The sequence below is a fragment of the Herpailurus yagouaroundi genome, unplaced genomic scaffold (assembly GCF_014898765.1).
Source record: "Herpailurus yagouaroundi ecotype Mexico unplaced genomic scaffold, PumYag 184, whole genome shotgun sequence".
Taxonomy (NCBI): domain Eukaryota; kingdom Metazoa; phylum Chordata; class Mammalia; order Carnivora; family Felidae; genus Herpailurus; species Herpailurus yagouaroundi.
The window spans coordinates 17,790,333-17,813,189 of NW_024412415.1; the positions used below are offsets into that span (position 1 = coordinate 17,790,333).

The following is a 22,857-nucleotide window of genomic DNA, read 5'->3' on the forward strand; positions in this document are numbered from 1 at the left end:
TTAAATCTAAAGTCTTCTCCTTTTGTACAAGGGCCTACTTTCACAATCTACCTATGCAGTAAAACCCACCTAATCTACTCCAGCTCCTCACTAAAGATTACTCACTTTTCTGAATTTCTCCAGTACTTCCTGACTTTGGCATTTATCTTTGCATTTTACCACACATTGGGTCATAATATTTTACAAACTGCTCCTATTTAATTCATAGATACTTAAGGATGGAGTTTGTGTTTATTCTTTATGCTCCCCACCCTCCAAGTCTTTAAGTATTAGTTTCTGGTGGGCACAAACTTGGTGTCTTAAAACAACAGAAATTTATTCTTTCCTATTTCTGGAGGCCAGAGGTTCATCAATTTCACTGGGTTAAATAAAGGTGACAGCAGGACTGTGCTCCCTCTGGAGACTATAAAGACAATGGGTTTCTTACCTCTTTGAGTTTCCAGTGGCTGGCAACACTCCTTGGCTTGTGATCCCATCACTCCAATCTCTGCCTCCATGGTCACATTACCTTCTCTTTTCTGTATGTCAAATCTCCCTCTGTCTTCCTATTCAAAGGATACATGAAATTGTATGTAGGGTCCACCCTGATTATCTAGAATAATCTTTTCATCTCACAATCTTTAATCACAGCTACAAAGTCCTTGTTTGCCATATAAGGTAACATTCACACAATCCAGGGATTAGGGCATAGATGTCTTTCTGGGGCACCATGATTCAGCCTACCACAGGTATCCGTCAGCAAGAGTTCTATTAGTATACAGGAGATCTCCTCATGGACCCCAACACTTCTTTCTTCACCAAGTTTTTGCCATTTCGTGGCATGATGTAGAAAGAGGAGCTTAAAATTTTTCAAGCTGCCAACTCTAAAATCTTGGTGCCATATCTATCAGACCAGTAGGGATGAACACGAGATCTAAAACCAGGAGGATCAAGCATGAGGAGAAAAACACCGAAAGTTCATATTTTGACTATTTAACATAGTGAGATCTGTAGTGATAGCCTAGGGAAGAAAGCACCCTAAGAGTAATTCGGTGAAATGATTCATTGCAGATATATAGTGTGCCATTAACACACACACAAGAATGCAAAAGAGTTAGAAGACACCTCTGAGTCAAAGTGTTTACAATCTAAGGATTGCCCTTGCAATAAACAGTTAAATGGAGAAAAAAAATGGGACAAAGTAGATTTCCTATAATGCCCTACTTTGGAACAGATTATGAGAATCCAGGCTAAGACCAACACAAAAGAAGCAGGTCGGTCTTCTACTGTAGTTACATAATTCCTATGGGGAGTGAGGAATTGGGGCCATCTCTCTGCAGGTGAAAATATAATTTTATTCACTATGCAAAGTAAATGCATATGTTCTAGAGACAATGTCAGTATTTAATAACTTCAAAACTTAGAGTGCTATTTGGGCAGGATAAAAATACAGGTGTCCGTAGGCAAATATGAATTTGCTTTGAGAGTAGATTTTATCTCTTGATATACTAATGCAACCTATTGCATCATGTTGGAAAAAAAGATGAACAGCTTCATTTTCTTCTCCTTTGGATGATAAAAGTAAACATCTTTCTCTTCTGTAAGGTGGAAAATTTAGGTCTCATGCCAGAAAGGGCTACTAGGAAGTTTAATTGTTTTGAAGACTGCACTATGCAAAGAAAAAATAATATAAAATATACAAACCCTTATTAGGTTTCAATTAAACATATGTAGAGCTTCTACTGCATGCAAGGCCTCCATGGGGTAAAGATACAAAAAATTAATGGTACCTGTATCTAAGGAGCTAGCTTCTGGTCTCCTAAGAATGATAATTAGAATATGTCAGAAAAGGGGAGCCTGGGTGGCTCAGTTGGTTAAGTGTCCAACTTAAACTTGGGTCATGATCTCACAGTTCGTGAGCTCGAGCCCTGCATCAGAATCACTGCTGTCAGCCTGTCAGCACAGAGCTGGCTTCGGATCCTCTGTCCCTCTCTCTGTGCCCTTCCCCCAGCTTGCTTTCTTCCCAAAAATAAATAAATATTTTTCAAAAAAGAACATGTCAGAAAAGGATACACATCACAGATGCATACAGAGCTCTGTGGAGGTCCCGGACTGAGGATAGTGCCAAAGGCTTTGGTGGGAGGTAGTGTGTGAAGTGTACCTTGCAGGATGTAGGGTTTTGACTTTGGAGAAGCAATGAGATGATGGACCAGGTGGGAGCCCCAGCATGAATAAAAACACAGGTAGGACAGCTTGGAACACATTTGAAGAGAGGTAAATAATCCATTCTTACTGGGATCTCGGGTATATGTAGCTTTAGGACATTTGAAATGCCTTCCTATGAGAAAAAGTATAGCACAAAGTTAAAGCAACTGAGGTTCCATTTAAATCAACCTATCAAGCTTAATGGAGTACTGCTAGGAAGAGGAAAAAAGGAAATCAGGGAAAAGTTGAAAGTATTGAAGCAAGATGCCCTTACCCCCAAATATAAATGCCCGTAACTGTATATTATCCTGAAAACCCCACTGAAAAGAATGGTGAGAGAGGAGGACTTTCAGTTATGTATTGGCCTGTGTGAACCATAATATTTCTGGTAGATGGTAGGTATCATAGATAAGGAATGCACTGAGCAGGCAGCTTTGGCTTTCCTGACAAACATAAATTTAACAGACATGATGGCAGAAATAGATCTAGCCAAAAACTAAAATGGAAGTGAATCTCAGAAAAATTATTTTATTAAAAGTTAACCAAAAGATGACTGAGGGGCCCTGGAGTGGCTCAGTTGGTCAAGCCTCTGACTCTATTTCCCCTCAGGTCATGATCTCACAGTCCTGAGATGGAGCCCTGAGTCAGGCTCTGCTGAGCATGGAGCCTGCTTGGGATTCATTCTCTCTCTCTCAAAATAAATAAATTAACTTAAAAAAAAAAAAGATGAACTAATGTTTTGTCGCTTCTTCCTCCATTTTCCCACTCTCTTTCTTCTTCTTCCTCCATAAAACAATTCAAAAGTCATTACATGGGCCAAGCAGGGTGGATGTCTTTGGTAGGGGTGTGGAATCATGGTAGTCAAGAGGTGTAAGGAGGGCATCTGGGTAAGAGGACAGCCTGGTATAAGTGTCAGAACCCAGGAGGGGTGAGAAGGGCATCTGTGAAGGGAGTGATCTAGCTGGGATGAGGAGGGTATTCCCATAAGGAGGGAGGACATCAGAGTATGTCATGAGCAGAGTAGGAATGGAGTCCCTGCAGAGGGGCAGCCTGGTGCCAGATGTTGGAGTTCAATGGCAGTAAGATAGTACAAGGGAAGGGGAGTGGAAGAGAGGAGGCCTAGTGCGGGTGCAGAGATCCAGCTGGGTGAAAGGGCATTCATGAAGGAAGGCCACCTGGCACAGGTGTCAGAGTCAGGTCAGGGTGAGGAAGACGACCTCATCCTGATGGTCGTCTTGGGGCATTGGAGCCCAAGCAAGATGTGGTGGGTATCTGGGTGGAGCAGTAGCCAGGGTGAAGAGCATGTCCACACTAGGGAAAGGAGCAATCACAGGAGGTTGCTTATGTGCAGAGGGATTAATTAAATAAGTAATCATATTCAGGATAATGAGAGTGAGGTTTCTTACTGGTAGAGACAGTAGTTAAATATATGAAATGTGAAACACTAGAATGAATTAGTTGGTGTTAAATTGGAACTGGAGGTATCATTGTGAACTCATGATTTTGAATATGTATAGGTATATACATACAGATGCAAATGTGTGTATGGAAATGTGTATATGTTTATATACATGTGTATTTATGTACATCCATTCATGTATTTCAGATAGACCCTAGTTCTGTCCATTGAAAGGGCTTGAGAACAGTGATACCTCAATAGCAATGAGCACACCTAATGTTGAGATCTTAGTTTCTAAATGCCCTTAGTTTCACCAAAGGGAACCAGAGCTCCATGAAGAAATGGCTGATTCTAGGACTGGGGCAGAGAAAGTACAAAATAAGCTTGGACTATCTTGTGCAGCAAGCAAGGAAGTGCAAAAAGAATAATGGAGGTATGTCAAAAGGATAACGAAGCAAACCAGAAAGGGCTCCCGCTGGCCAAATATGTAACAGTCTCAGTGTCAAAATAATAACCATAATGGATTATAAGTCATTGAATAAGATAAGAATTCCATAACCAATATGGATATATATAAAAGAATATATAGGAAATTTAATGAAGAATGGGATGTTTTTATAGCCTTAAAATACTTCCCTGCAAAATAATAAATTATAATGCGGAAAAGGGTGGCTTTACAGTGGATAAGCCTGGCAGACATCACCTTAATCAAGTCCACATCATCAGTGATGGGACAAATTAGAGTCATGTGCCAACCTACAGGATGCAATGACGAGAACATGGCATCACTCCTCTACTAGTTCTGCCAGTGATGCTTAACCTGAATGTAATCTTGAAAAACAGTTGACAAACCCAAATTGAGGGATATTCTTAAAAAAAAAAAAAAAAAAAAAAGGCCTGTAATCTTACAGAGTGTCAAGGTCATGAAAGTAAAGACGAGGAAGCTATTCAAGATTGAAGAAGATTAAAGAGACAACTAAATACAATGCATAATTTCTGGACAAGATCCTTTTCCTCTAAGAAGGATATTATTGGGACCACTGACGACATTTGAACGGATGTTCATATATCAATGTTAAATTCCTGATTTTGATAGTTCTACTGGGGCGATCTAGATGAAAGTTCTCATTAGTAAGAAACACATTTGAGATGACAAGGCATTTTCACAGTTTAGGCTTTGCAGGAAGAAGACTCTGAGTCAGACTTTAGTGTCCAGGACGTTTATTAGGGAGTGCCTTTGGTATTGATACCTGTGGAAGGGTGTCAGGCTTAGAAACAGGCTTAGACAGAAGGAAAAAGCAAGCTGCGTATAAGGAAGGCCCAGCAGCCTTAATTAACCCCATGAGGAGCTCTGGAGCTGAAATGACCCTTCATTACTGTCCCAAACCAGGCTGAAAGGGCTGGGCTTTAAACCCAGACCTGGATCAAGAATTGGCTATGGCCTAGCCCCAAAGGGCCTGAGCTTTGATAAAGCAACTGTCTGCAGCAGCAGGAGCTGGGAACTGAAGGCTGCCTGCTGACAGTCCTCCAGGGAGCCGGGACAAGAAGTCTTGCAAAGAGAAATCTCAGGGGCTCATCTCCATGTTCATTCCCTGTGCTGCTCTTGGATCCACCTCATTTTTGTTGAAGAGTAGCTTCTCCAGGTTTCTGATGAGCCTCTCCTCCTGGGGAGACTTAGAAGAGGAAGGTTTGTAGGACAAGCTATAGCCCTGCTGTAGCTGGTCTCCGGGCTCTCATTGAAACTTACAGCCTCCCTCCTTGACCATCCTTTCTAAATCCCTCTCACTCTCAGCTAGCACTTCTCTTAGTCTTAGTGGCTTACCTGGGGGCATGATCTAGATTCTCATCCCAGAGAGGTCTGAGTTCCTAACTGCCATGTCCTTGCTGCATTATTCATTTACCATTGTAACTGTGCAAGGGACTAACAGGAAGCATTCAGATACATGGTCTCAATGCTAAAATAATTTTTCCTACCCTTACTGTATAACAGCAACCTTACCTAACTCCTTCTGATGGTCAGGGTTAATACCCCTGCCAAGATTGTTCTTCTACTTACAGCCCAATTATTCCTGAATAGTAGGAACCCAAAGTGCCCAGGCAGCAGTTTTAGCTAGTAAATCAAAGTGACTCTTGCTGTACCATTTGGTAGAAATATTCTCCTTTTAGGAACCAGGTCCTCTGAACCTGCAGAATACAGACTAGCAGGAACAGGAAGCATAAATTCCCCATGGGGCCATTGGGAGTGATGATAAGCAAGACCACTCCTAATTCCATATTTTGTCTCATAGACCCATGTATTTTTCCTGCTGGGGTTACAGCACCACATAAAGATCTTTTATTCAATAGGTTTAATGTATCCTGGAAGATGGCACTCATAGCTTTTCAACCAAGCTAATACTTCAGCTGTGCCTTCAGCAAGGCTTTCCAATGCTCTACAAGGCTGGAAGCTTTGGAGTGCAAAAATAAGTGATAACAACCAGTAGATAACATTGTCATGAGTTCACTCTCACACCTTTTGTGCTGTAAGTTGGGTTCCTAGATCTGATACAGTGTTATGGGAGGTCCTCTGCTGGTGCATCAAACATTGTGTAAGCCCAGGGCGAAGCCTGAAGATAAGACATTTAAACCCTTACCCAGAATATGTCTTCATCCTAGCAGGATGAACTACTGGCCCTTTCAAGTTGGAAAGGTCCCAAAGTAGTCAACTTGCCACCAATTGCTTAGTTGGTCTCCTTGAAGATTGGTGCTCTATCAGGAAGTCAGCATTGATCTCTTGTTGTCAAGTTGGACATTTAGCAGTGGCAATAGCTAGATGAGCCCTGAGAAGTGGGAACCCATGCTATCGGGCCAAGAATAGCCTCAGTCTCTGCCACCATGGCCACTTCATTCACGTATCCATTGTGCCAGCAATAGTGTGGTCAGTAACAGAGGCAAAATCAACTGGCTGAGTCCTTCTATACATGAGGGATTTATATCTGCCCATCTGCCATTTAGCTTTCTTTTCTATATGCCATGTCTTTTTTATTCCTTCATTCTTATATTATTGCCTTCTATTGTGCTAAAAAGATGTTTTCCAATGTACCATTTTAATTCTCTCATTGTTTCCTATTTAGTACATATGTATATTTTGAGTTGTTTTCTTGGTGGTTCCTTGGGGTATTACAATTAACATCTTTATATGAATTTAATTTCAACAGTATATAAGAACTTTGCTCCCAAATATTCCATTCCCTTCACCCTCTGTTTTCTTTTGCTTATACAGAAGGAGTAGTACCCTTATTGGCTGCCCATCTATTTTCTAGCAAGTGACACCATGTTTTATTAACTATCTCCATAACTCTCTGTAGGTCAGGTGCTCATGGTTGCCACTTTGATCTTGCCACTCATTATCCTAATTGCATCCACATGATTTCTGACAGTCGCGTGATGCCACCTGGCTCAATCATTTCTGGGTTATATGATCTCCCTTGCTAATGAGGAGATCAGTTTTGTAACAGCTTCCCCTACCATAAGTCCAGCCTTCAAAAGCAAGCCACCACTAGACTTCACAGTGATTCTAGTGCTGTTTATGAACACATTCTTCTTTGCTTTGGTAGACACTGTATTCTCCAGGTCCTCCTGTGGAACAGTCATCTGGTGGGTTTTCTGATCTTACATAATGTGGCCACACCAGCACTCCTACTTCCCTGAACCCTTTTTAAAAAATTGAGGTAACACAAACTATACATAAAATTCCCCATTTTGAAGTGGTTTTTATTATGTTCACAAGGCTGTACAGCCATTACAACAATTTTAGAATATTTTCTTCACACCAAAATGTAACCCTGTGCCAATCAGCAACCACTCCTTATTCTCTCCTACCAACAGCTCCTGGCAACCACTAATTTACTTTATCACTGTGGATTTGCCTCTTCTGAACATGCCATATGAATGGAATCATACAATATGTGGCCTTTTATGTCTGCCTTCTTCCACTTAGCATAATGTTTTCAAAGTTTATCCATGTTGTAACATGTATCAGAGTCCCACTTCTTATAACTGACTAGTATTCCATAGTACAGATATAGCATATTTTATTTATCTGTTCATCAGTTGATGGAGATTGAGTTGTTTTCACTTTTTGGCTATTGCAAATAATGCTGCTATAGATATTTGGATACAAATTTTGTGCAGACATATGTTTCAATTCTCTCCGGTATATACCTAGGTATGGAATTCCTGGGTCAAACGGTAACCTTATGTTTAACTATTTCAGCAGCTATCACACTGTTTTCTCAATTTGCTGCATCATTTTACATTTCTACCAGCAACATATGAGGGCTCCGATTTCCCTACATCCTCACCAACATTTGTTATTTTCCCTTTTTTTTTTTATTACAGTCTTTCTATTGGTGCTAAATGGTATCTCAGAATGTGAGCAGGGGAGGGGCAGAGAGAGAGAGAGGGAGACACAGAATCTGAAGCAGGCTCCAGGCTCTCAGCTGTCAGCAAAGAGCCCAACATGGGGTTCCAACCCACAAATCATGAGATCATGACCTGAGCTGAAGTCGGATGCTTAACTGACTGAGCCCACCCAGGCCCCCCTTAAAAGTCTTTGCTCATTTTAAAATTGGGTTATTTCTCTTATTATTGAATAAAGAGATAGATACATACATATAGATACAGATATCTAGATATTAGAGTCTCATCAGATATATTATTTGCAAATAATTTCTCCTATTCTGTGGGCTGTCCTTTCACTTTCCTGCTGGTATTCTTTGAACCACAAAAGCTTTCAATTTTGACGAAGCCCAAATTACCAAATTACCTTTGGTTGGCTATGTTTTTGATGTCATGTCTAAGAAACTGTTGCCTAATCCAAGGTCACAAAAATTTACTTAATTTTTTTCTAAGAGCTTTATACATTTAGATCTATAGTTCATTTTGAGTTAATTTTTGTGCACTGTGTGAGATAACGGTCCCACCTCATTCTTTTGCATAGGGATGTCTAGTTGCTCTAGAACCATTTGTTTAAAAAACTATTCTTTTCTCAATAATTGTTTTGGAGCTCTTGCTGAATATCCATTACACATAAACATGTAGGCTTGTTTGTGGACTCTGAGTTCTATTCTCTTATGCTATGTTTATCATTATGCCAGTACCATGCTGTTTTGGTTACAATAGTTTTGTAGTAAGTTTTGAAATTAGGAGTTGAGTACTCTACTTTGATCTTTTCAAAGACTGTTTTAGCTATTCAGGGTCCCTAGCATTTCTATATGAATTTTAAGATCTGTTACTTTAAAAAAAAAAAAAAAGAAAGAAAAAAAAATCCAGGCAGAATTTTGATAGGGATTGCATTGAATCTATAAATCAATTTGGAGGTTATTAGCATTGAAACAACAGTAAGTCTTCCAATAAAAGAACATGGAATCTCTTTCCATTTATTTAGGTCTTCTTTAATTTCTTTCAACAAGGTTTTGTACTCTCCAGTGTATAGGTCTTATTAAATTTATCCCCCCCCCCTTTTACTTCAGTGTACAAGTCTTGTTAAATTCACTCCTAGATGTTTTATTATTTTTTAATTTCTCTTAGCATTTTAATTCTTTCCTCTCCCACCTGCCAAGACATTTATGGTATTTTGATCTCACTCAGCATGGGCCATCACTTTTACCATGCTTCACAGAAGCCATTTTACTGGCAAGTAAGATTTACATCAGAGTGTAAATCTTTGACTTTGGGAGAGCACACACAAATTGTTATCTAATCTCATGCTCTATCCCCTTTGATCAAGTATCCTCAGAATCTAGTCCCATGCGGATTCCCGCCACCTCCTGCAGCCCATGCTGGTTAGATCTTTTTGCTCCTTTGGGGTCTAGTTTCTTTGCTTGCTTCTCAGGCCTAGCATGTCCCCAGCTGGGTTATGCTGCCACGTCACCCTAGTTATAGATTTAGTGGACAGGAGGGGAGGTGGGGGCAGATACTGAGGAGTCACATGTTGTCTTGCAGAGAGAGGCCTTGGCATTATTTTCTCAAGCAAAGGGAATGTGCAGCTTTTAATAGGGAAGGGTAGCTCACTTCTTCAGGCTCTGAGGATCAAGAGAAATCTGGGAATTCAAGATTTTGGGGGGCATCAGCTTAGATGTCCCTATTCCATGTGCCAGGGTCTCACTCCTTCTCAACCACAGCAGCATCTCTAGCATAGGTGACCTAGGTTACTTGGTAGTTTAACCTTTGGCTCTTGGTTACATAATGGTTTAGCTCGCTATGGTTCTCTCCAATGCAGGTTATGAAAGCCTCTTTACTTGCTATGAAAGAGACCTTCTGGTTCTCACACTTGGCTTTCAGCTGTCTGCTAGTCACTTTCTCAGCTTTTTCATTTCTTTACCTAGAGCTTCAGTAGAGCTACACAATAACCATTCAATCCCCTTGTAGTTACTATCTCCTCCACACAGTACAAAAGCTAATACATTCTCTTTCACTGGCATACTACCCCAATTCATTGCTGGTGAAAATCTTAATAACTGGGCTGCCACCTTGTGCCAGTCACTGTCTGACCTCCATCTATCACCAGTGATGAGGTCTTCCTACCAGGTGAGTGGTGAGTGATGCAGATCCAAAACTCCATTTTATTGTCTGCTTTCTCAGACCTCTCCTGGCTGAGTAGTAGTTTGGGTGTTTTAGGAACACACTCTGAGGCAGACGTTAGTCTTCAGGATAATTATTAGGGAGAGCTCTTGGGACCAACATCTGTGGATAGGAGGGGAAGCAAACAGGAGTGGGGAAAGGTAGAAGTTGATCTGAGCTGCAGGCTGATAGCCTCAGCTAACCCCACTGGGAGCTCTCGAGCGGAAATGGCCATTGAAGTTGTCTTACACAGGGCCAAAATAGCCAGGCCTTTCTATCCTTGCCATTATCAGTCATTGGATTTGGGCCACCTGGGAAAGGGGCATCTCCTTGGGCAAGATGGCTCTCTGCAGATGAGGCAAACCCTGAAGGAAATGCAAGTTGACAGCTGTGTGCCAACTACAGTCTCCAAGGCTGGGCAACAAGTCCTTCCTTGAAGGGCATCTGGTCAATGCATCTTGCTATCTGCCACAGGTATCATGTCAGGTTACTCTCCAATTGTTCAGGTAAAAAAAAAAAAAAAGAGTTCAGTATGCTACGTGAACAACTTTTCTGTAAGTGTGAAATACCTTAAAAATAAAAATCTCTTTTTAAAATGAACATACTAATATCAATTAAATGTGACTAAAGAAACACCTAAACAAGAACCTTCTGCTGCTGATACAAAGAAAGAGGAATGACCAATTATACCTAAAAAAAAAATAATAATAAATTTAAAAAATAAAAATTAAAAAAAACAAGAAAGGGGAATGATGTTAGAAGACAAAAATTCATTTGAATGAGTAAAACACTGATCACCAGAAGAGCTGGTAGGAAATAAGGCTGAAAGGCAAGTTGAGGCTTCATCCTTGCTGACACGACATACCTCAGACTAGGGCAAGAACAGAAAATGCTTGCTTCATTACAGCTAGCCTGGCCTTTAATTTCACCTCACCTCTTCTGAGTAGATAAAGTCTTTTCCAGATTACCTTTAATAGTTACTGTTTCCCATTTTCCTCTTCCTTTGGTTCCCTCCCTCTCCAAGGCCATCATGGAACTTGGAATGTGGAGACGTGAGTCTTTGCTCAGCTTCCCCAAACTGGAATGAAAATTATTTTTAGGATGAATCTCTGAGTCACAGAAGGAGGAGGGAAAGAACCATTTTAATCTCTTCCTTTTCCTTCCTTCATAACCTGCTGTACAGCTAAATCATTTAAAAATTTTGTGTTTTTCCTCTCTTCCCCGATAATCACTTGGCTTTTATTTTTCCTCTGGAAACAGTATCTATAAATCTCCATCAGAAGCTTCTAAAAATGGAAGAAATGTTTCTTTGCTGAATGGACCACAGGCTAAATTAAAGGAGATTTGCTTTAAGCTGCTTTCATGTAAGTAAATCTATTTATTATAATACTGATCGTTGGGATCTGAGAGGTTGTTATACAGTTACTCCTCATGTTCTCTTCACTGACCGCTTTGCTGCACCCCCTCTAGGCTTTCCTTTCTGTCTCTCCTAGCCTGAGGGTAGCAGAAGACTGCTTTCTGGGGGGAGATGCGGGTAGGGATTGTGCTCTGGCCTTCCACCTTTGCAGCAGCATGCTCAAGCGTGTCTCCTGCTTCACTATTTGACCACATCTCTTTGAGACAGAAATAAGCACGGAGTGGACATTGCACTTTTTAAAAAATGTCTACCAATTTACACAATAAACATTGGAAAAGAAATCCTACCCAAGTTACCAAGAAAGTGGGGGAAAAGTTCTATCTTGGATAAAATAGGCACTAGAAGAATCTCTGTGGGATGGATTGAATGAAAGGAGAGAGAGCTGGCTTACCTTCAGGAAACCATGTTTTAACCAGGTGAGCTACTGAATGACGATGTTAATGACACCCCTTATTTATGCAGTTGTTTAGCATTTTCAGAGTGCTTTCACAGACACAGTCTCAGGTAATCCTTGGAACAATCCTGGGAGGGAGGTGAGGCACGTGTTATTTACACCATTAAAAAAATAAGATTAGGGGCACCTGGGTGGTTCAGTCAGCTAAGCGTCCGACTCTTAATCTCAGCTCAGGCCTTGATCTCAGCGTCATGAGTTCAAACCCCATGTAGGGTGTAAAGCCTACTTTAAAAAATAATAAGATTAGGGGCGCCTGGGTGGCTCAGTCGGTTAAGCGTCCGACTTCAGCCAGGTCACTATCTCGAGGTCTGTGAGTTCGAGCCCTGCATCGGGCTCTGGGCTGATGGCTCAGAGCCTGGAGCCTGCTTCTGATTCTGTGTCTCCCTCTCTCTCTGCCCCTCCCCCGCTCATGCTGTGTCTCTCTCTGTCTCAAAAATAAATAAACGTTAAAAAAAAAAATTAAAAAAAAATAATAAGATTAAATGATTTGTCTGTAGTCTAACAACTAATAAGTGGCAGAATTGGGACCAGTCCCTAGGTCTGCTATCTACTGTCAGTGCAGGATACCAGATGGACTCTTCTGATTTCAGAGTGGAACCCCCATGAATTACTGCTGGAAGACTTCTCTTATTTAAGACTTTTAGGGACTGCTTGGAAGCAGACTCATATAAAAAAAAGTCACTGGGCTGAGATGTCCTGAAGCTCTCTGGGGTAGTAAACACCAAGCAGATGGATCTAAACTGAAGAAAAGATAAATTGCACAAAGCTATGTGAGTGGACATAAGTGTGACAAATGAGTTTCATCCTGTACTAATTTTGAATAATGTATTTAGGATTGTTAATCTGAAGCATACTTAAAAGAAGATGAGCTTGGAGCTATGCTTTATTTCAAGAAAGGAGCCACAAGAAAGGAGCTATGCTTTATTTTCAAGAAAGGCCAGGGGCACCTGGCTGGCCCAGTTGGTAAAGCCTGAGACTCTTGATCTCAGGGTCAGGAGTTCAAGCCCATGTTGGGCATGGAGCCTACTGAAAAAAAGAAAGAAAGAAAGAGAACCATGAGTTATTGTTGACTGTTTCCTAAAGACATATAGAATGATGCTAGCTCTTGTTGCTAAGAATGTGGAAAATAAAACTGGAAACATTGTTTTATCCTACATTTGACATAATGATAATGAATACCTGGAATCATGCACCTAATTCTGCCCCAAACCCTTAAAAAAAGAGCCTAGTAGATATATAAGGTTGTAATAAAGGGGAACTAAAATAATCAGATTCCCTGAGAAGAAAGTTGCTTTAAAAATTTTATTAAATAAGTGGATATTTGGAGGAAATCCTTACCTTTCTGAATTTTATGTCATAGAGAGCAATTACAATATTAAAAAATACTTCATTTTCTTTTTTTTAAACATCTGTGTTGTTTATAATTTTTTTTTGACCTTTATTTATTTATTTTGAGAGAGAGGGAGAGAGAGGCAGGGGAGGGGCAGAGAGAGAGGGAGTGACAGAGAATCCCAAACAGGCTCCATACTGTGAGTGCAGAGTCCAACACAGGGCTCCAACTCATGAACCATGAGATCATGACCTGAGCTGAAATCAAGAGTCAGAAGCTTAACCGACTGAGCCACCCAGGTACCCCAATTTTTTTTTAAAGTAGGCTCCATGGCCAATGTGGGACTTGAACTTATGACCCTGAAATTAAGAGTCACATGCTCTAGGGGCGCCTGGGTGGCGCAGTCGGTTAGGCGTCCGACTTCAGCCAGGTCCCGATCTCGCGGTCCAGGAGTTCGAGCGCCGCGTCGGGCTCTGGGCTGATGGCTCAGAGCCTGGAGCCTGTTTCCGATTCTGTGTCTCCCTCTCTCTCTGCCCCTCCCCCGTTCATGCTCTGTCTTTCTCTGTCCCAAAAATAAATAAAACGTTGAAAAAAAAATTAAAAAAAAAAAAAAAGAGTCACATGCTCTACCGACTGAGCCAGCCAGGCACCCCACTTCATTTTCAACATTTATTGAGAGAACATTAAGTTCAGAGCCTCTGCTCAACACTAGAGTTCACAATGAATAGAACAGAGGTTCACAACCATCATTAGAGAATACCAGACTAGACAGATCTTTAGTCCAACTGAGCACAGTTTTTCTCGAGTTCTTAGTAGATTGGCATCTGGTTTGCAGTACACAGTCTCTTGGGTTTGGTAGGCGTGTGTTGGTTGCCAGAGACCAATCATCCCTGGTGAACCTACAATCAACTTCTTCAAGCTACACATCTGAAGGACTGGACTCCTCATCCCACCAAGAGGATAAAGTGAAGTTCTTACTTTTAATATAAACCTCCTCTTTAATGCTTACCTAGGTTTTGACAGACACCATCCTTGTCTGTGGTTAGCATTTCTGAGCGAGGAAGGTACAGACAGCTCCTGTATGACCAAGATGTGTTCCCCAAAGTTGATTTCTAACTTGGTTGTTTGAAACTGAAAATGCGCTTTCCTCAGAGAAACAATATGACAAACCTGGGTTAGGTTCTCAGGCCCACTCATAGGAGCCCACTTAGCACATATGCCACTCTGTGAGAAGAATGGACACCATGGCATTGTTTCCATGGGGAAAATGGGCCCCAGCAGCTGAACAAGGTCTTCCTTCCTCCCCCACTTCCTACCTCCGTGAGTAATGAAGCCAGTGTATTTACTACAGGAAGTGCAGCTCCTAGTGTGGGTGGCTGGGCTCTGTGGCAGACTGGAATGTCTTATCCACCTGGCACAGATAGTCTCTCACCTCTCCTGCCCTAAGCCCACCAGTGAGGGGAGTGGCATTAGGTAGGGAGTCTTTCCCCAACCCACCTTTTTCAGGGTAGGGCTGCCGGCATTCTTTTGTATCAAAGCCAGATATATAATTTCTGGGGCCCCTTGTTCAAAAAGAAAAAAAACAAATGCAGCTAAAGGTACTAAAACATAAAGGTTTTTTCCTTCCTTCTGGTCTCTCTCGACTTGTCCTGGTGTTTTAAATTTAGATAGACAGTTTATTATAACTGTTTAATATCGTGCTAAGTAAGGAAATATTTTGTTATTAGCATGGATTTCATAATTAATTTTTATATTGCCATAAACAATGCCAGTTTGAAATATAAGAGCATTTAACTCCTATGTGAAGTCACCAAAATGACACAATTTGTTTCGTAGCTCGTACATGCATATATATTTTGTTCTTGCCAAAGCAGTGGAACACCTCAGAAAACTAACTTAACCATTATCATTTCACTTCTTGATACACATTCTGCCAGGACTGTCTACCTTTGCCTTCATGAGGAGGAAGAAAGGACTGAAAGGAAAAGGAAATGTTTTCAGCATAAGTGGTTGGCTAATACAGGGAAGAAACACAAGAGAGGGTACAATAGGGTTCCTTGGCCTTTTGTGTTTCTTAGAATGCCATTGCCTTCTTTCTGGTTTCAAAGCAAGTTCTGGTTTCAATGGAAAGCATGGCCTTTTGGAGCTATCAGCCCCCTCCACTTACTCAGCTGTGGGCATAACACCCCCTGTACTCACTGGCTTTGTTTCACTGAACTCCAGCACAGTGTGGGTCCATGAGTATTCTGTGCTTGTGGGGCATGGAGAATGCTCTCTGTGAATGGGGCAGCAAGGAACAGTGGACGTGCATATTGCTTCTCTTACTCACATGCATGCTCCATTGTCCCATCAATTGCACTATAAAACAGAAGTTCAAAGATAAGATTATTAGCTGGAGCGCCTGGGTGGCCCAGTCAGTTAAGCATCTGACTCTTGATTTTGGCTCAGGTCACAATCTCACAATTTGATTTGTGAGATAAAACCATGAGACCTGCTCTATACTGCCAGCAAGGAGCCTGCCTGGGATTCTCTCTCTCACTCTCTCTCCCTGCCCCTCTCCAGCTCACACACACACGTGTGTACTCTCTCTCCCTCTCTCAAAAAATAAAAAACTAAGAAAAGGAGGATAAAATTATTAGGAATTTCAAGATGGCAACAGTAGAGTATTAAAACAAGCATGGTCTTTCTGAATGTGGGGTCCTGTATAACACCCTGAGTATGGGAGGCGTGGGGGTGAGGTTGGGGGAGGTGGGGAGAGGCCTCTGGCAGCCTAACATGGGCATTCACAAAGATAGAGCCACCCAGGGTGGGCAGATGGATCTTAGGCCTCCTGAGGGCCTCGCTATTTTTGTTTCAGGACACCATACCTAGGGTATTGTTAGAGATGGTGATGGCTTCAGTCAAGACCCCAGAGGTGGGTCTGGATCTATAGGGATGATAACATTTTCAGGGGAGGGTGTCTGAGTAGTGGCAACTGCCGGCTGGCAAGTCATACAGAAGGTGGGAGATGGGATTGTGGAAGGCAGACCTACTAAATCATACTACATACTAGTTGATAACTTGAGTACTCACAATGCTGAATGTAAACAAATCTTCCACACAAGTTTACTTAGAGTTACAGATAGTAATTACCTTCTTTCCCAAGTGACAGATAGCTTGTCTATTTTGGAATGCAAAAGGGAAGGGAATGACCTTGTACAGCGAAAGCTGCTTTGTCCCCACAGTTGAAATATTTATCAGTCCCTGTGGATGGGCAGAAGGAAATCATGTCTATTCTTTCTATTTACAGTGGTTATGTGGCAGAAGCCCGGATTATTCTCAAAATTACTCCAATAGGTATTTCCCAGTACACTTAAATGTTTAGTTACATAACCCTTATTGAAGAAGTGTACAAATTTTTGTTTCAGAAAGTAATTTTATTGCACAGAAAGCCTGGCTTTATCTAAAAAAATTTACGTAGCTTACTTACTGCAGCTTTTCTACAAAATCCCATTTATCATAGCCTAAGAGAATGATATAATGTTTATAAAGTGTTTACCCGAAACAGGCTACTTGGTAGGAATTTGACAAATGATGCTATTACCATTCTCCCAAGGGGTAAGCTCTTTGTTGTCCCATCAAGTTAAATGTAGGATCTTTGATTTTCATTTATAGGTGTCTCCCACCTCATAAAAGCATTCAACTGATCTGCCTCTTAATGAACTTTACATACAGTTTTAATGGATTTTGACTGAAGACAGTTTCTTCATAATTTTTAACTATAGTCAATTCTCGTTACTCGCAGATTCTGTTTGCAAACTTGACTACTTGCTTCAATTTATTTGTCCCAAAGACTGTACACTGTAAACCAGATGCCAATCCACTAAGAACACAAGAAAAGCAAAATCAATACTCAGCATTTTCAGTCATTTGTGGTTATGCAAAGAGTGGTGAAAAATGTGTTGCCCTACGTCTACGTTTCCATAGAGGTTGAACAAGGCAGTAGTCTACCTTCTTGTATCAACTCTCATACTATAAGCAAGTGTCTTTTCTGTGGTCTATTTAGTGCCATATTTTTTTGCTTTGTTGTTGTTGTTGGTGGTGGTGATTTAGCTGTTTAAAATGGTCCTTAAGAATAATACTGATGTGCTGGCTAGTGTCCCTAAGTATAAGAAAGGTGTAATATGCCTTTCAGAGATTATATGTTAGATAATCTTCATTTAGCATGAGTTATAGTGCTTTTGGCCATGAGTTTAATGTTAAAGAATCAACAATATATATTAAATTAGGTATCTTTAAATAGAAACACACAGAAAACAAAATTATACAATGACTGATTGGCAAAAATGTTAGGACCAGAGTTTTGCAGGATCCTAATCCTGTTATTTCCCCTAGAAGCAATGGCTCAGCAGTCACTAATTCAGTGTTCTTGGTGACTTTATAGAACAAAGCTACCATGAACAAAGAATCAACTGTACTTGGCAATGCATTTCTTCAGTGGAAAGTTATTTACAAATCAAATTACAATGTGTTCTTTTAGAAACCATGTCTAAGAGAGCAATCAGTTTAAATTAAGAGTATAAACATAGATACATAGAAGCTTCAAGTTAGAGAAGACCTTGGATGTTACACCTCTCTGCAGGCCCCTCCTTCCTCATTTCCTTTTATAGCACCCTGACAGGTGGCCATTGTTTTCTGATTGAATGCTTCCGGCAATGTAGCACCGCACTTCACCAGGAAGTCCTGTCCACTATGGTTCAGTTCCAATATCCAAAACTGTCCTTTCTTACACTGAGCCAAAATTTTCCTCTTGGAAATAGCCCTCCTGATGGTTTAGATCTGAACTCCAAAGCAACATGAAACACATCTACTCTTTCCTCTGCATAACAACCCTTTAGCAGATCTCTTTTCTGCAGGTTAAATAGACCCAATTCCCTCATCTGTTTTTCAGAGTATAAGATTTCCACACTTTTCTTGGATGTCTCTTCTGAAAGAATCCTAATTTGTTATGTATGGTAGTTCTTTTTATGTGATATCTATATTTGAACACCAAAAGTTCAGAAATTCTGAGCTCAACAGCATAGGTCTGATACCCCTGTGATTTGAATGCTGGCTGTATCACTTTAACACAATTTACATTATGTCATTATTATTTTTTTATGATTGCTCATACCGCATGAGTATCTGTAACTTACCCCTATATTATCAAGTCAAGCTGAATCTCCCAAGTCCTGGTCCTTTCCAAATGACTTTTCTGAACAAAGAAGCTATACTTTATATTTACTATAGTTAAATGTCATCTCTTTCTGTAAAAACCATGATTTTGAATAATTATTCTATCGTCTATCATATTCTGATCGGAGTTCTTAAATTTGCTAAGTATCTTAATTCAAAACATTGACAAAAACATTACTCAGGACTGGGCAAAAGGGGAAGAAAAATGTGTATTGCTGTTTTTGAGAACGCAAGGCTTCAAGATCTGTGTCACTCCATTAATCAGCATTCTTCCAATCAACGTTTCTCTGCAATAATATAAACCCATATCCTCTCATCCCAACCTAAAGGTATCTTGACTTTTTGAAATGACCAACACATTTGTTCAATAATGTAATAATCCTATCAAGAAAGGAAGTGGTATTTCTTTGTAATGATTTACTTGAAAAGACTCCATGACTCCTACTAATAGTTACATTTTCCCTAACACACTGTGTTCTGTGACTTATGTTAGGAAATTTCCAGGGTTTGGCATCAAGCATAGTGGTCTGTATTTTTAAAATCTGTTTTGCCCTCCATCTTGCAAATCATGATACTGGCAGTTTATCTTAATAGGAAGATAGTAATTGAGTTGGAAAAAGATAAAACAAGTAGTCTAATGAGGGAATTTAAATCCAAACAGGTGAAGTGAGTGAGGGCAATTGGGTGACTAGAAACTTACCCTTCACTCATTTAAGCATTCACCAACTCCCGCTGATTCTGCCCCAAGACTATCGCTTGTATCGTCATTCCCTTTCTGTGCGCACTAGAGACACATTCTCTTTCTTTTTCTCTCATGTTTAAACCAGAGTTTGGATTGGGTTTTCCGTCACTGTGACAGAATTCTGACTTACCCAGTAAAGAGTGGCTCTTAGAGGGCATCAGAGTATTGTTACCAGATTAAGGATGCAGGGCAGAAAAAGCAATAGATTCTCCTACCTTCTCCCTGTCTCTAATTTCTTGTTCATCTAACCCGCCTTTCCCATTTATGGCAGAATTACCTTTCTAAAGTACTAGTTGTATCATTTAAATGCCTCTCCTACTGCCTTTAACATAAATCCAAAAGTTTTGGCATCCAATCAAGGCCTTCTCAGTCTGGTGCTAACTTGTCTTCATTCCCCTAGGCCTGTCAGATTTCTTCTACTTCCAAAGTGTGCCTGGCACATTCATGCCTTTGTACATTTTGCTCTCTCATTCAGAAATTTTTTCCCTGATCCTTCCTGATGGAATCAAGCCCAGGCTCAGATATTCCCTCTTCCAGTTGAAGCTTTCCTGATGTCCTCATTAACTGTTCTTTCCAATAAGAGCAGGTAATTTGCATTTCTGTTCTGGAAGTAATCATCTCATGCTGCTTTATGGTGTACTTACTCGATCCTCTCCTGCATGACTCCACTACAACAGTGGCTTTCAGACTCTTTTGACAACAGCATAGTTCATAGCAATAATGAGAGATAAGTAGAAATACATTTTACACTGTTATCCAATTGGCTCATTTATATATACTTTATTTCATCAATTTTAAGAAATAAGTCTTCTAGGGGAGCCTGGGTGGCTCAGTCAGTTGAGTGTCTGACTTTGGCTCAGGTCATGATGTCACGGTTCATGGGTTCTAGCCCCACGCCGGCTCTGTGCTGACAGCTCAGAGCCTGGAGCCTGCTTCCGATTCTGTGTCTCCCTCGCTCTCTGCCCCTCCCCGGCTCGTGTTTTGTCTCTGTCTCTCAAAAATAACAATTAAAAGAAAATAGGTCTTCTGTGTTAATATTTCTAAAACCAGGATGCAGCAATAGAGTATCATATTTTGATAAGAGTTTTCACTTATTTGTGTTATTTTCACTTTCTTAATAGTACATAAAATAATGGCATGTCATGATTAATGACATTTCAGATTTGTTGAAATATAGTAGATAACGGAAACATAAGTTTCACAAAACAGTATTTACCCTTTATTATGGGCAATGCTCTCTAGTTTTTTATTCTATTTCCACAAGAAAAAATGCAAGTCATAATCCACCAAAATCACTTCACTACTCACTACTGGATCATAGCCTTCAGTTTGAAAAACTACTGAGAACTGAAACTATTTACAGCCACACAATAGAATTGAGAACGAAGACCGATGACATTAACATGCCTTTACAACTCCACCATTCACAGAAACTTGACTTCAATTCCAAGAAATTCTTGCCCAAGAAGATGAAGTTGCAAATAACTTAACTGCAGTTTCAGGAACTTCCTCAAAGTCCATTTATCTGAACAACAGACTATTGACTGGCCTAGCCTTCGTCAGGATAAACAGCCTGCTCCTCAACAGATTACTCTTGGATTTGTCAAACAATTGTTTACTCTTCTAGGCTCCCTTCAAAACTCTCCCCTCCCTGTAATCGTCCTGAATGATACTATAAATTCAGTCCAGTCTCAATCATGCTTTCATTGAAAAGACTTGTCTTAAACCAGATGCCCTGAATCTTAGAACTATTCTACACATGACGTCCCTTTTTGAGATGCTAAGACTGTCAACATAGTGGTATCACTTACTGTTGTAAGCAATAAACTTGGCTTTGATCAACAGGTTCTTTTGGTTGTCTTTGCTGGAAGTCAGGAGTTGACACTACATTACAAGCTCTCAAGGGAAAAGCAGTATTTATTTGTTTTCCTCCTATCTCCTGCTGGTGATCAAACATTGATGGACAAGGAAGGAAGGGTGTCTCAGGGATCTGAGGGTATCCTATTGTGGGGACAGGAGGGATGTGTAATGGTCACACCTAAGGAGCTCTTGTTGCAGAGAGACTGCATCCACAAAATCTTGTGGTTGGAAACAGGCTCCCCCTTTCTCTTGGTTTTATCTACTCAACCTCTTCACACCTGGTACTCAGATGATACTGTTTTAAATATAAAACATATAGAACACACCAGCTCTGTCCCAACCACTTAACTTCAAGCTACTATGTGATATTTAAAGTGGTTATTTGCCTCAAGCTTGAAGATGGGCATAATAATGGTTAAGGGGCTACCAAACGTTTGGTTCTCACCAGGAATTATTAAATCATTGAAAAAATGTGCTGACCTGTGTCTCTAAATTGATAAATAACTACATAAATTTCCCATAAATGCTGGAAAGGCTCGCTCCTTGGACCAAATAAGTCGTGGTAAATAAAATTAAGTTTGCTTTCATCCAAGTAGTCCCAAGAAGGCACCAATCTACATTTCCCACTACATCTCACAGTACACCCCTTCCCAAATTCTGATTCAGGCCTAGTCCCAGCTCAGCAACAAGCCAGGTGCTCTCCTTCCTGTTTTAGCTCTCTCGCTGTTCCCAACGCAACAACACCCTCCCCCTCGTCTCCTCTGGTTATATCTCCTTCAGATCCAGCTGAGCCTCCTCTGGTTATATCTGCTCCTTCTGGTCCAGATGAAAGATCACCCGTGGCGACCTCACTTAGAAGCCCTCCTCCATACCCTCAGGCAGAATTAATGACCTTCTTAGCTTTTAGCCGCTAACAGCGTTGGCCTCGTACTCAGGCTGCTACCTTCTAGCCAACCTGTCTTCAGGCCCAGGCTTTCTTTTTTCCCGGCCCATCCCTAAGCACACGGGCTTAGGCTCACTCCTCTCGGATGGCCCAGTGGCTTGCCCGTAGTAGGTGAGCAACTAAACACTAGCAAGGAGTTTGGTCACTTTGTGCTATAGTGATGTGCCAAGGGCAGAGCACAGAGGGCCCGTCTGCCCACCTCCCACCCAGCCCCCCGGCCCAGCCCAGCCCACCTGAGGTGGCTGATGACACCGCGTGCCTCTCCCGCCGCCCCCGCAGCGCGCGGAACCCAGTCACCAGCGTTGGAAATTCCGGCGCGTGCAGGCGCTCGGGGCCGAGCGGGGGCGGGGGAACCCGTGGAGTGAGACTGTGACGCGAGGGGGCGTGGCTCATGGATACCCCGCCCCCTCTCCCTCGCCCTCTCTCGCGGGTCGGGGTTACATGGCGGCGACTGCGGCAAAGCGAGAGCCTCGGAGACGCCGCTGCCGCCAGCACAGCCGGAGACCTGAGCCGACACTGGGGGCTGTCCGCGGGCCCCGCACTCCCTCGATGAGCCGGAGAAGTCCCGTGAGTGTGTGTGTGTACGTGTGCGGGGCGCGCCGGCGGGGCGGCTCTGGAGGGCGCCGCGGCGGGCCCGCCGGCGGCGGAGCCGGCTCCTTCCTCCATTGTGTGTGACCCTCCGGCGGCCGCCGCTCAACAAAGGCGCTTTTG

General features: G+C 41.5%; 2 protein-coding genes across 3 annotated transcripts in view; one reads left to right on the plus strand and one right to left on the minus strand.

The window, feature by feature from the left end:
* LEO1 (LEO1 component of Paf1/RNA polymerase II complex) overlaps positions 1 to 22,553 on the minus strand; it is a 73,051-nt gene extending 50,498 nt beyond the window's left edge. The window contains exons 1-4 of the mRNA XM_040492704.1: positions 22,380 to 22,553; positions 11,995 to 12,125; positions 11,155 to 11,264; positions 428 to 545 (exon numbers count right to left, since the gene is read on the minus strand). Of these exons, the coding sequence (XP_040348638.1) occupies positions 428 to 497 (70 nt within the window). The 5' untranslated portion in view covers positions 498 to 545; positions 11,155 to 11,264; positions 11,995 to 12,125; positions 22,380 to 22,553. The remainder of the gene's footprint in view (positions 1 to 427; positions 546 to 11,154; positions 11,265 to 11,994; positions 12,126 to 22,379) is intronic.
* Positions 22,554 to 22,579: 26 nt separating this feature from the next.
* MAPK6 (mitogen-activated protein kinase 6) overlaps positions 22,580 to 22,857 on the plus strand; it is a 41,711-nt gene continuing 41,433 nt past the window's right edge. The window contains exon 1 of one of the 2 annotated variants that reach the window (XM_040492703.1): positions 22,580 to 22,713. The gene's annotated coding sequence lies outside the window, so the exon portion shown is untranslated. The remainder of the gene's footprint in view (positions 22,714 to 22,857) is intronic. The other variant, XM_040492701.1, reaches the window with a different exon arrangement.